Here is a 13,841-nt window from a genome sequence, read left to right as displayed (position 1 = left end):
GAAACACGTCTGCATGAACTTTACTGTGTGTGAACACCAGCCTTAACGTTAAGACTTTATAAAAGCCTTTTGTGTAGCGTTTATTTTCAAATAGACTAAATACAGAATATATAGAGCACACATTAGAAAACCTGAGCATAAAATGACAGAAAATACACTTAACAGCAAAAGTACACAAAATGACTCCAACAACACACAAAAACAGCAAACATACAGGGGGTAAACGGGTAAAACCATAATTATACAAATAACATGCAAAAACAAAAATGACAGAAAAACACACAAAAAACTACAAAAATCCACAAAACGTGAAATACACAAGAAACAACAAAAGTGCACAAATTTGATAGTAAAATACACAAGATGCAGGAAAATTTCACAAAATGACAACACATATAAATAAAATAACTAGAACCTAGAGATACAAAACCAAACAAAAACAAAAACAGCAAAAATATATTTTTTTTACACAAAAATAACAGAAAAACACACAAGAAACAAGAGAAATACACAAAATGACAACAAGTATAAACAAAAATAACTAGAAAATATAGATATAAAACAAAAAATACACAAAAACAGCAAAAAATTACATAAAGGGACAAAGAAATACACAGAAATTACTCAGAAAAACATGAAAAACTAAAATTAAACACATAAAATATGTATAAAAGAAAATATGTCTACAAAAATACACAAAAAGAAAAATTCAAATCCACATAAAGGAAAATGTGTCCCTCAGATCAGATACAGTGTTGGTTTGTGGCCCCGCTGTGACAAAAGTGGTCCTTCGTTCACACACAGATACAACAGGCTGGTCTCCAATCATCACACCTCACACTGTTTATTATTTACACTCAATATAAAGTTCAGTCTACATCACAATGTCTTGATGTGGTCCTGGAGAGCTGCTGTCCTGCATGTTTTAGATGCTAACGTGATCAAACCGTGCACGTCCTCACGTCTTTGAACATCCAGTCTCTACAGAACTGAAACCTTCCTATCTGTGGCCTGGGGTCCTCAGCCTTTAGTATGTAGTCACACACGCCTGTGTAAAATGTCAACGTGTAGAAAAACTGCAGCATATCAATAGAGACGCTTTTTATCAGTCTCCCTGCGCTCTTCTTTTATTCATCATTCTGTTTCTTCTCCTCGGAGGGAAACGCCGTAGCTGGATGTCTGAGCCCCCCCCCAGGGGGCCGCACACATTCCGAGTGTCGGGGGAGAGCCAGGACGTGAATAATGGATCAGAGACGGGCTTAAAGGACCAATCACAGTCTGACTATTCTGTTAGTGACATCCTATAGGAGTCATACATGCATGTGTCTCCTCCACCCTGCTCTCCATGGCTCCCCGTGCCTCCTGCGAGGTCAGGGGCTGTTGCATAAGACACAGATTCATCTTTTATGGAGAAGGAAGGCGACTATATATATCCACCTCAACCGCCAGAGTTTAGAGCGCTAACCGTAATCCAGCTAAACATACACATGGTTCCCACGACAACGACAATGACGACAACGACGACAACAAGTCATTTTTGTTTGAGCTTCTTTTTACCCTGTTTATCCCAAAGCTGTGGTTCCTGTCCTTTTTTTTACTATTTTTGTTTGGTTTTCATTTTATATATTTTTTGGGAATATTTTGTATGTTTCTTTAGAGTCATTTTGTGTATTTTTGTCCACCAAATACAATTAATTTTGTGCACCAAATTGATTTTTGAACACAAAATTCTTGTCTGCTTTTTGCAGTAAGTTTGTTTCATTTTTTTTGTAATTGTGTATTTCTTTGTGTCCTAAATTGTTCCTTGGTATATTGTCTTTTTTTCTGGTCTTGTGTGTTTTTAGGGACTTACGTATATTTTCTTATTTTCTTTATTTTCAAGTTTTTTTGTGTTTTTAGAGTCACGTTGTGTATTTTATTGTCATTTTGTCTATTTATGTATATTTTTTGTAGTCTTCTTGTGTGTTTTTTGAGACTTTTTGTGTTCTTAGAGTCATTTTGTGTATTTCATTGTCGTTTGGTATATTTTTGTGTTATTTTGTGTATTGTTTCGTTATTTTGTTTATTTATTTTGTAGTTTTGTACGTTTTTGGAGTCATTGTCTGTGTTTACTTTGAGAGGGTGTGTGATGTAGTTACACTGAAGTATCTTTATTTTATGTTTAATTATGACTGACGGCTGCTGCACTGAATGTTTGCATCTTTAAAGCCCTGAGACAGGTCGTGTACAGCAGATACTCTTTATTCATCTTAATTTATGATGGAAAATTAAGAGCTCTTACTAAAACTTACCTTAAACGTCCTAGATTTCAAGTGTGGTTTTGTATTCTGGATTTTCTATTCTATTCTATTCTATTCTATTCTATTCTATCACTTACATTTTTAAATTTCAAGTTTAAATGTAGTAAAAAAAAGAAAAATAGATTTAAAAAAAATCAATAAATATTTAACAAGAATTTAAATGGAAAGTTAAATAAAAATATATATCGAAAGAAATAATAATTAAAAAATAAAATAAAATACAAAAATGAAACAAATAAATATATACAGTATTTATGCAACTCACAACATGACATTAAAAAGCGTGTTTTTATCTTCTTACCTGAGCAGATCAATTTCATCAGCATGAACCCCCGTCACAGTGTTTCCTATTGGCACATCTCAACAGGCAGGAAGCCAACTTCAACTGGTCCCTCCTGAGGAGGGCTGCTAAATATGTGACTGGAGGGAGAGAGAGAGGGGGAGAGAGAGAAAGGGAGGAAGGGAGAAAGGGAGAGGGAGTGAGGGAGGGAGAGTTGAGTGTGTGCAGACAACGAGGCCTGAAAACAAACAGCAGGCGGCAGATAGGTGCAGCAAAGGAGGGAAATAAATGAAGGAAGTGAGAGAGGGGGTGTTGTTTTACACACAGGTACACACGCACACACAGATTAAGAGTGTGTGTGTGTCTGTGTGTGAGAGGGAGCAGAGACTGATGTGCAAGTCACAACCTCCAAGTCCGGCAGTTTATAAAGCCCTAGGCTATATATATATGTGTGTGTGTGTGTGCGTGCATGTGAGTGTGTGTGTGCGTGCGTGTGTGTGCAGAGTCAAGTAGCGCCCACACCAACTTGAGATTTTTGTGTGTTCATTTCTCTTTCCGGAACATGGCCACAGGGTTGAAATGTTCCAATCAATTCCTGAAACACACACACACACGCGCACACACTTTTTTTTTATGGGAAAATGAGAACAGAGCTGTTGACTGTGCTATTGTCTGATTTCTCATTTATACAGAATAAATACTGATGTCAGGATCAATCCTTAAATGACATCATAAGGAACGCAAACATCCTGAACACTGTGTTGGTTGGAGATGAACTTATACGCACACACACACACACGCAAACACACACACACGCACACACACACACACACACACACACACACACACACGCACACATAGGTCATCTGTTGCCGCCAATGTTTTTGTGTATTTTTGTTGAATTTTGCACCTTTTTGGAGTCAGTTTGGATATATTTATCTCATTTTAAGTGTTTTTGTTGTTTTGCGTGTTCTTGGGATGTTTTTGTTTTTGTTATTGTTTTAGTTTATTTTTATGTCACTTTGTGTATTTCTATTGTCACTTTGTACTTTTTGAGTAATCTCCATGTTATTTACGTTTTTTGTTTTTTTTGTTGAAATTTTGCATTTATTTCTGAGTCATTTGTGTATTTTTGTTCTTGTCATATTTGTTTTTGTGTGTTTTGTGTATTTGTGTTGTTGTTTTGTATAATTTAGGATACATTTTGAAAACGTTCTCTCATTTTGTGTTTTGTGGCAATTTTGTCTAGTTTTGTTCTTGTTTAATGTGTTTTTAGAGTCTTTTGTATATATTTGTTAAGTGTATTATATACTGTCTACTATATACTATAAATATGATTAGGATGATGAGCGTTCCCACTGAAGTATATTTCCAAGTTTCCCAAGATGCATTTGGAACCTACAACGACAAAAACTTGAATCACACTGAGGCTAAATATCTCTGTTGATTCTCCACCTTTATTTTGAAAGTTCTGAAAACATTTTAAGATTGAAAGTGACCATGTAGAATATCAACATGTGATCATTTCATCCATAAAACTCACGTATTTCATTTCGACATTGCGGAGATTTTCAGAGACCCTCCATTGTGCTACTGACTTTACTTCAGGTTAACTTCAAAACAAGAGCCCATTTTGATGGAGAACATAATTGTGGACAAATCAAGAATAAAGTTGAAATGCTGAGATTAAAGTAAAAATTTCAAGAATGAACTCAAAATACAACATCGTGATAAAAGTCAAAGGTTTGCTAATAAAGTTAAATCTACGGAAACAGAGGAGGGCCAATTCACCATAAATCACAACAAACAGCGGATCGATGAATGCGTTAAACTATACTTCAATCAGGATCACTTTAGTCAGTTAGCTTTATTTAGCATACATTTTAGATTAGCTCCCATTCGCTTTTCCATGAGCTACACGGAGATGCATACGCAGAGAGAGCGGTCAGCAGGACCCCCTGGAACAGAAGCACAGATGTTTAAATGCCAACAAAAGACAGTGTTTAATCAGACACAAGAGTAGGAGCTGGGGTGGGGGTGGGCTGAATCAGGGGGCGCTCACACCCATGGAACTACAGGGTATAGTGATTATTAGGGCCGAGCACCAATGCCATTTTTATTATTATTATTATTATTATTATCATTATTAGGGCACAAGCATCAACGGTGCGTAGGATCCTATTGTAATGCACCTCGTTATTTTATTTACGGCAAAATGGTCACATTTTTGAGGGCCTAAACACTTTCAAAAACTTGAACATATATTAGGACTGGTGAAAAATTTGATATTTTGGGGGAATTGGACATGTGAAGGCAAAATGACTCGTGACTTGTGCTCCCAGCTGGAACTTATGACATCATGACTGTAGAATGCTGTGTTACTATGACTACCTGTCAATATTGAGCTGTTGATGGTTTAACCTGACCGTCATTCATAGTCATAGCGCCACCTATTGGTAAAAAGAAAATCATAGACATTATATTTACACAGAACATTGCAGGAAAGTTTGTGATATAATCCTTGAAAATGGTCAGCTACGTCTCAACACTTTAAAATTTCTGCCACACTACGACACGCGACACACCTCAACGTGCGCCACTTCCCGACATGCGTGTGGTTGCGATGGACCGTTCATCGCTGCTTGCAGCTTTAACTATGATATAGTATTTGATCCAGGGGTTGGAAACGCTGGCTCCAGCTTTGAGATGGTGTGGAAAGGTGTGAGCTCTCTGACCCTCAGTGACCCAGCCGTCACAGAGGCTGAGCCCAGGGGCTTTTAGGCCAGCCACCAACGCCCAGAGCGGGGGCGGGGTGGGGGTCAGCTACAAACTGGACTGGATATGAGATTGGACGCATCACCAGGACTGACAGTGGAATGGATGACGGAGGCTGTGTGGGCCAAATAGACTGTCAGAGGGAGCTGTAGGAGATGGATGAGCAGAGGGAGAGAGGGACGGATACCTGAGAGAGAGATGGAGGGATGATGGAGGGATGATGGAGTGCTGGGACCTGATCTCCTCTCTCTCTTTCTCTAACTGTGTCCGTCTTTCACTCTCACCTTCATCTTCTTCTACATCATCATCTGCTTTGGTCTGATCCAGGTCTCAGGCTTTGACAACAAATGTTATTATCTATCTCAACGTCTTTCTCCCTCCCATCTGCCATAGAGAGCCATTCATACACAAAAGTCACCAAATCAGTCCAATGCTGTCTCTTAAATTCCCCACATGTCTGTAGGTAAAGAACACGACGAGTCTGCGAGGCTCAAATAAACTACTTATAGAAAAAACTTTGGTTTGTGTCAAAAAAATGAGGAATTTCTGCATCATCATTTTTTTTGTTTAATTTAATTTTCATTTTATTATTTTTATTACATTTTATTTCTTGTTCAATTAAATTTAATTTTAGATTCAATTTCATTTCATTTTATTTAGTTTTATTTCTTTTTATTTCTTCTTATTCTTTGCTATTTCACTCTCTTTTTTGTTTTATTTCATTTCATTTTCTGTATTTTTTCATTTTTCATTTATTCTTATTTTCTTTCATTTATTTCTTTCAAAAAATACATTTAAATGTAAAATTTCTGCTTTAATCTGTGTTTTTACAAAATGTCACCATGGCCTTATCCTATTTTCAGAATAATCTCACTAAAATGTTCATATTGATCAAAGTCTGTTGGTGGATTCCTGTGTAAGGCACCGTTAACTTCATATTGATACGTATTATTAAGATTAAATCGGGGCTTTCGCCGATTTAATCTTTAATCTATTATTACTCTTATTGGATTCATTATTTATGAGGATATGATCTGTTCTCAGATGAAACCTGTGAGTTTTGTGCTTCTGAGCCGACACCAGTGTGTGTGTGTGTGTTATGTAACAACGCAGAGTGGATCAGAGAAACACACGTGATGCTCTGAGGTGCAGAAACAACAACCCTCCCATGCTGTGCTGTGTCACAGAGATAATGCACAGGGACGTGTTGTTGTTGTCGTTGTTGTTGTTTACCCAACACGAGCGTCTCTGTGGAGGCTTTAATGGAGAAACGTTGTCACATGACGTCTGTCGAAGCAGGAGTGACAGAAACCAACCACTGACACTGACCTTTAAAGACGTTATTACAGCCTGTAGCAGTGGTTAACGCACGGATTCCATCGCACGATTTATCGTCGTAAACAAAGATTTTCAATATTCTCACAAAAGCCGATCACATACGAATCGCCTAAAGTGGTCAACGTTTTTGCTGAAATGAATCCTCATCAATAATCAAATGTGACGTCTACGTTTAACACCTGTGTTCACACACACACGTCATTGTAGAGCAGAAATGAATCAGAACACACTAAACAACTACAAAAACACACAAAATGAATCCTACTCATTGAGTTTATAGTGCATGGTACAGGGTGTGACATTTCAAACACAGCTTATGACTAGTGTGCCCACCGTGTGCACACTTAAAAAATGTCCCCATACAGCAGAGGAAGGCAACTTTTATCATTATGTTAGTTTGATCAGAGGGTCACATGATCAACATTCACGTCAGCATTTAGAATAAAGAGCGATCTGAGCATTAATACAGGAAAGAACAAAGAGTTTTTATAGTCATTTTGTGTGTTTTTCTCTCATTTGTTGTTGTCTTGCTGCATGGTTGTGAAGCATTTTGTGCATTTATGTTTTAAATATTATTGTGTATTTCTGTTGTTGTTTTGCTTGTTTGTTAGTACTGTGGGTTTGCAGAGTAATTTATTGTTTTTTCTTGTCTTTTTGGATACTTTTGTTGTCATTTTCTGAAATTTTGTATATTTTTTGGATTAATTTTGTGTATTACTGTTGTCGTTTTGTTCACTTTTGTAGTAGCTCTGTGTGTTTTTGGAGTATTTTCTGTGTTTTTATGTCATCTTTTACTGTATTTTCCTGCAATGCTGTAATTTTTTGTAGTTTTTAATGTATTCTTGCTCTTGTTTTGTGTATTTTTGTGTCATTTTGTACATTTACTTTGAGGGCCGCCTTAAAATTAGACCAAGGGCCGCATGTGGCCCCTGGACCGCCCGTTGCCTACGTCTGACATATAGTATACATCTGGGTATTTTTCACATACTCAATCTTTTCATACTGTCTAATGTGAACACACTACATACGCATTTAGACGTCAAATTCAGTTTGAGTATTACGTTAGTGTGACATTTCGAACATGACCTTTGTGGTGTTTTTTATGTGACTATTGCAGGCAAAAATCCTTAAAATCTGATTTGATTGTGATTCAGTGAAGAGGAAACACTCTGTATTCTCATTTTCATCGATGGAACGTATGCTTTTCTTCCACTATTTCTCAATTTGGCCAGATTTGATCATTCCCATGCAAAAAAGAAAAAGAAAAAAATGGAATTGAGGATATTTTCCCAAAGTCTAATACACGTGTTATTCTGAAAGCTCCAAAAAATGCAGCGTCTCCCTCTTTGTCTCCAGGGAATCCTTGACTTCACTGGTTTTCCAGCTCTGGTTTGTTGCGTATAGCAGGACTTAGTGACTCAGAGTCAGATTATTAGAGTCAAAGGGAATAGAGCAGCTCTGACCTTCATGGCTGAGTGGAAGAGACCACACTTTGATCACCAATGGGAGGCTTTAATATTCCCAGAGCACAGGAAGTCCTGACTGTGAGTCTCTTTGCATCAAACCTTCACCTAAAGAACCACCGACATGCATTTTATTATAGCTGTTATTTTAATTAAATGAATCTTTTCCTAGCGTTCCTGCTGTAACTGTAATGATGTGTAGCTAAAGTGCTTCGCTGCTCAAACAGTGGAGTTCAAACGTGTGGGAGGAGCCTCAGTGATACATAGAGATAAACTAAAACCAGAAATAAGAGTTACTCTACTAGCTGTGTTCATAACACAAAATGTGTTTTTATGATGGCAAATGAATAGTAGTTAAAAAAATAAACACACTAAATACACAAGCACTACATTAAATGATTGCACTAAAGCAGAATAATGACACTTTGTTACTAATTGGTGTCAGAAAGAGGACTAACGTTATAAGTAAGGTTGAGAAAAAAAATTGACTCAGTGATATATCTAAAAAATATGTCCAAATCTTTTTTTTTAATCATGTTTTTATAGAAATAATGTGTAAATATAAATGTGAGGGGGAATAAAGGGGAGAGATTTTTGGGGTCCATCCATAAAGTCAGTAAAATGATGGTTCATTGTTCTATGAATCTGTGATAACCACATTTATTAATTTATCTGAATAATATCCACTGTTATCCAGGAAGTTAATTATTATTTGCACCATAGTATATGATCATCTTAAAGATGTAAATCCTTGTTTTAATCAGAAATAAAATGAGTTAAAAGTGACAAAAAAATGGTGGTGAAAAAGGGATTTTTAAAAACCACAGAAATTGGTTAAAAGTTGTAAATTAGAGTGGCCAAAAACAGACAGAAAAAGTGATAAAATGGTTCAAAGTGTTCATAGTGAATCAATTCGTTTACATTTTTAGTTTTAATTTAGTTTAAACTGGCAAATAATGTGCATAGACAATCGTGATTGTGGTGAAATTGGCCAAAAAAGCATGAAATTTGGTGAAAAGAGGTTAAAAGTGACAATAACGGTTCAACGTATGCAACAGAAGGAGTCAGTGGTGGTTTATAAGTGCTGAAAATGTCTTGAAAGTGTTAAAAATGAGCAGAAAAGGCATTGAAATTTCATGGAGAAGTGGCAGAGATTAGAGTAATGTAGCAAAAATGCATCAAAACCTTTTAATGCAGAAATTTGGCAAGAAAAATAGATGAAGCTGCAGAAAAATGGTGAAAAAAATAAGCAAAAATGAGGTTCAAAATAATGATATTTTTAGTTTCTTGAAGACATCTGGTGACTCCCCTCCCTGTGTCTCGCAAACCCCAAGGTTGAGAACTCGTGCTTTAAAGAACCCACGACTGTTAAAGAACACACACACACACACACACACACACACACACACACACACACACACACACACACACACACACACACACACACACACACACACACACACACACACACACACACACACACACACACACACACACACACACAGATCATCTGTGAAGAGGAAACAGCTGATGAATTTATTCAAGTCACTGTTTCCATATCAAATATTCTGTCATTAAGTCTCCTTATGTTGGGCCTTATGTATTAAACTCTCACTGACTCATTTCACCAGATGTCTCAGATTTTTTACGGATGTTTTTTTTTCAATCAGACTCATTAGTCCAAAGCATCTACTGTATGTGTATCAGTGCAGAGTCAAATATGTGCTGATGCAGTATTGATACTGTTTGTCTTTTTTGATCAAATATCCTCCATAAGGTCTGTTTCTATCTCATTTAGTGACTAGGATTCAATCTAAACACAATTGTTAGCTTGTGTTTGGTTAAAAATCTATGAATAAACGTGTATTAAAGTGAGATAAATGGCATTCCTGGCTCACAGCATTGATATGTGCAGTAAACGTGATAAATCATTATATATATGAACACAAAACATTCTCAAATTCTGTTATTTTAGTTGCATGATAGCAAACATTTCCTGTTGTTTTTGTTTTTTTTAATAATCTCCTGTAAACCTGTCTGCTGGGATATTACATAACACACTTCTATTCAGTGTGATGTGAGTAGAGATGATGTCAAAATGTACTTCTTTACTCTGACGTCAAACACACCAACATCAAACCTATGGGACTCTATATATGAGCAGTGTTACCATCTATACAGTATATATCTGTAAGATTATTCTATACATGGGTATTATTATACATAGGCATTACATTATACATCTCTCATATGTATAAATATATCTTTGCATTACTTTATGGATGCATTATTCTATGTACTGTATATTTGCATTACTTTCTATTATGTGAAATTACTTTATATAACTTTATATACCATATATGTGCAAACTATCTGTACATGCATTACTTTATATATCTTTGTATTACTTTATTTATTTTTGCATTATTTTATATTTGAATTACTCTATATACAATCAATGTGCATTATTTTATATATATATATATTTGCTTTACTTTATATACAGTATCTTTGCATTACTTTATGTATGCATTACTCTATATATGATATGCATGTACAATATATATCTGTGCATTACTATATATATGGATTACTTTATGTATCTTTGCATTACTTTATATAACTCTATATAATCTATGTGTGCACTGCTCTATACATATGTACATTATTTTTTATATTACTTTATATATGCATTACTTTATTTTTAAATCACTGTATGTACCTGAACATTCTATAAATCTGTGCATATCACTCTGTAGGTGTATGAGTTTCTCTATATATGTGTGCATTATTGTTGTGTTTCTCTATGTATGTGTGCATTATTGTTGTTTTACTCTATAGATGTGTGCATTATTGTTGTTTTACTCTATGGATGTGTGCATTATTGTTGTGTTATATATATATGTGTGCATTATTGTTGTTTTACTCTATATTTGTGTGCATTATTGTTGTGTTATATATATATGTGTGCATTATTGTTGTTTTACTCTATATATGTGTGCATTATTGTTGTTTTACTCTATATATGTGTGCATTATTGTTGTGTTATATATATGTGTGCATTATTGTTGTGTTTCTCTATGTATGTGTGCATTATTGTTGTGTTTCTCTATGTATGTGTGCATTATTGTTGTTTTACTCTATATTTGTGTGCATTATTGTTGTGTTCATATATGTGTACATTATTGTTGTGTTTATATATGTGTACATTATTTTTGTGTTTCTCTATATATTAGCCTATATACAGTATCTGTCTCTAGTCTATATAAATGCATCTTACCTGAGAATAATCTGATCAGTCCCAATGTTTCTGCACAGCAGCTTCAGTCCTCCTCTTCCTCCTCTTCCTCCTCTTCCTCCTCTTCCTCCTCTCTCTGTCTCTCTCTGTCTCTCTCTCCTGGGACTTGGCCCTCCTCCTCCTCCTCCTCCTCCTCCTCCTCCTCCTCTGAACGTGAAACTCTCCGGGATTCACGCGCACACCAATCAGCGCTCTAACCGTGCGCGGTGCATCCAAACGTGCACGCTGTCAGCATCCCGCAGCATCTCCTCCTCAGGCTAATCCCATCATCATCACCATCATCAGCATCCTCTGCTTCTCTTTAGCCCCGCATCATCTTCATCATCAGTCGCTGTCCTCCCGTGTCCTCGTGCGTGTCCCGCGCTCAGCTTCAGCTCTGCAGCAGTAGAAGTGTGTCAAAGAGAGAGAGAGAGAGAGAGAGAGAGAGAGAGAGCGAGAGAGAGAGAGAGAGAGAGAGAGACTGCACACACCGCAGTGAAGTACTGAGAATATTCATAAATATAGACGAAAGAAAATACCTGATCTTTTTTATTTTTCTTTTTTACTCCCAAAGAACTTAAATCAAACATGAAAACAATATTTTGTGTTTTTTGTCAGTTTTATTGAAAGAAAGAAAGAAAAAAAAAAACAAATCCAAAGTGAAATCCAAAGGAGGACTGTTTAATTTTGGTTGTGTTATTATATAATATAATTTGGATTGATGTAAAATCAAATGCTTTGGAAAAGTGAAGAAACAGTTTTTAAAGGCGCACCCTGCACAGTAAATACACGGCTTTCAAAATAAAAGCATTAATTCCACTGAAAACTACAGAAGTGGATTAGGGCCAATTCTGATGGAGAAAATAAGTTTTGAAAATATAGTTAAATTTTAATGTTGAAAATAAAAGTCAAAAAATGGGATTAAAGTTGAAATTTCAACTTCAATCTTGACATTTTCGACTTTATTTTTGATTTGCCCAAAATTATTTTCTTCATCAAAAATGGCACTAATTCGCTTCTGTAAACAGTTATTGCAAATGTGAAGAAAAATCCCAAAAATATTTAAAATTGACATAATATATATTATTCTATAGCAAATATGTTTAAAAAGGTGGTTGAAAGATGGCTTTCATTCAAATAAAATAATAATAAAAGGACAAAGAGAAAAATAATAAGGTATCACAACCTGAATGAACCACCAATCACAGATCAACCACAGATAAACCACAGACCAATCACAGATCAATCACAGACCAATCACAGATCAATCACAGACCAATCACAGATCAATCACAGATCAATCACAGATCAATCACAGACCAATCACAGATCAATCACAGATCAATCACAGAACAATCACAGACCAATCACAGACCAACCACAGACCAATCACAGACCAACCACAGATCAATCACAGACCAACCACAGATCAATCACAGATCAATCACAGATCAATCACAGACCAATCACAGATCAATCACAGATCAATCACAGAACAATCACAGATCAATCACAGACCAATCACAGACCAATCACAGACCAATCACAGATCAATCACAGATCAATCACAGACCAATCACAGATCAACCACAGATCAACCACAGACAATCACAGATCAATCACAAATCAACCACAGATCAATCACAGACCAATCACAGATCAATCACAGACCAATCACAGTAAAGACAGAAAAATGCTTCGTCAGCAGCAGAACTTTAGAAAGAGGCTCAGGATTAGCTGACTCAGCAGTAATTACAGGCTTTGTATTGTATTGGAACCAGTACTCAAACTGCTGGTTTCCATAGTGACGAGCAGGAAACAGGAAAGAACGTTGTTTTCTGTCATAATGTCAGTTTATTTGGTCATTCTGTGGATTTTTGAAGATGTTTTATGTTTTTTTTTTCTGTAAATTTGTGCGTTTTTGTTTATTTTGTGAATTTATGTATTTTTAATTTATGTTGTTTTTTTTTTTTTTACTCTTATTCCCTGCAGCATTAGTGTCAACATCAATACTGCTGAAACATAATCCCCACATGTTTATCCTCTGTTCTCCCATAGGAGCAGGAATCTTATATTCCTGTATATAAATATTAATGTTGCAACACTGAATCCACATTGATTCAATGAGTTTCCTTTATTGTATTTTTTGTTTATTTTCTTTGTGCAGCTGCTAAAATAAGTCCTAAGGTCACATAAAGCCAGTGTTTTAAAAATGATTTGATTAGTTTCAGGTCCTCAGCATGCACTACCTCTGGTCTCCACTAGATGTCCTCAGTCCTTTAACTAAACTCCTGCTGCCTTATTTTAAATGTCACTTTTTGTTGGATTTGAGTAACAAACAATACATTTCACAGAAATATGAAAAGAGCTATAGAAGAGAGGAAAAAAAATGCCAGGAGTACAAAATA

The 13,841-nt window shown here is 35.8% G+C and overlaps 1 protein-coding gene and 1 long non-coding RNA gene across 2 annotated transcripts in view; one reads left to right on the top strand and one right to left on the bottom strand.

Moving 5' to 3' along the window:
- bean1 (brain expressed, associated with NEDD4, 1) overlaps window positions 1–11,793 on the bottom strand; it is a 30,997-nt gene extending 19,204 nt beyond the window's left edge. The window contains exons 1-2 of the mRNA XM_028469436.1: window positions 11,437–11,793; window positions 2,602–2,720 (exon numbers count right to left, since the gene is read on the bottom strand). Of these exons, the coding sequence (XP_028325237.1) occupies window positions 2,602–2,626 (25 nt within the window). The 5' untranslated portion in view covers window positions 2,627–2,720; window positions 11,437–11,793. The remainder of the gene's footprint in view (window positions 1–2,601; window positions 2,721–11,436) is intronic.
- Window positions 1–13,841, top strand: part of LOC114477232 (uncharacterized) — a 71,990-nt gene that overhangs the window by 24,918 nt on the left and 33,231 nt on the right. The gene's annotated exons all lie outside the window — the stretch shown is intronic.

This window comes from Gouania willdenowi, chromosome 15, assembly GCF_900634775.1.
Source record: "Gouania willdenowi chromosome 15, fGouWil2.1, whole genome shotgun sequence".
Classification (NCBI taxonomy): Eukaryota; Metazoa; Chordata; class Actinopteri; order Blenniiformes; family Gobiesocidae; genus Gouania; species Gouania willdenowi.
This window is presented reverse-complemented; position numbering and strand designations above follow the sequence as displayed.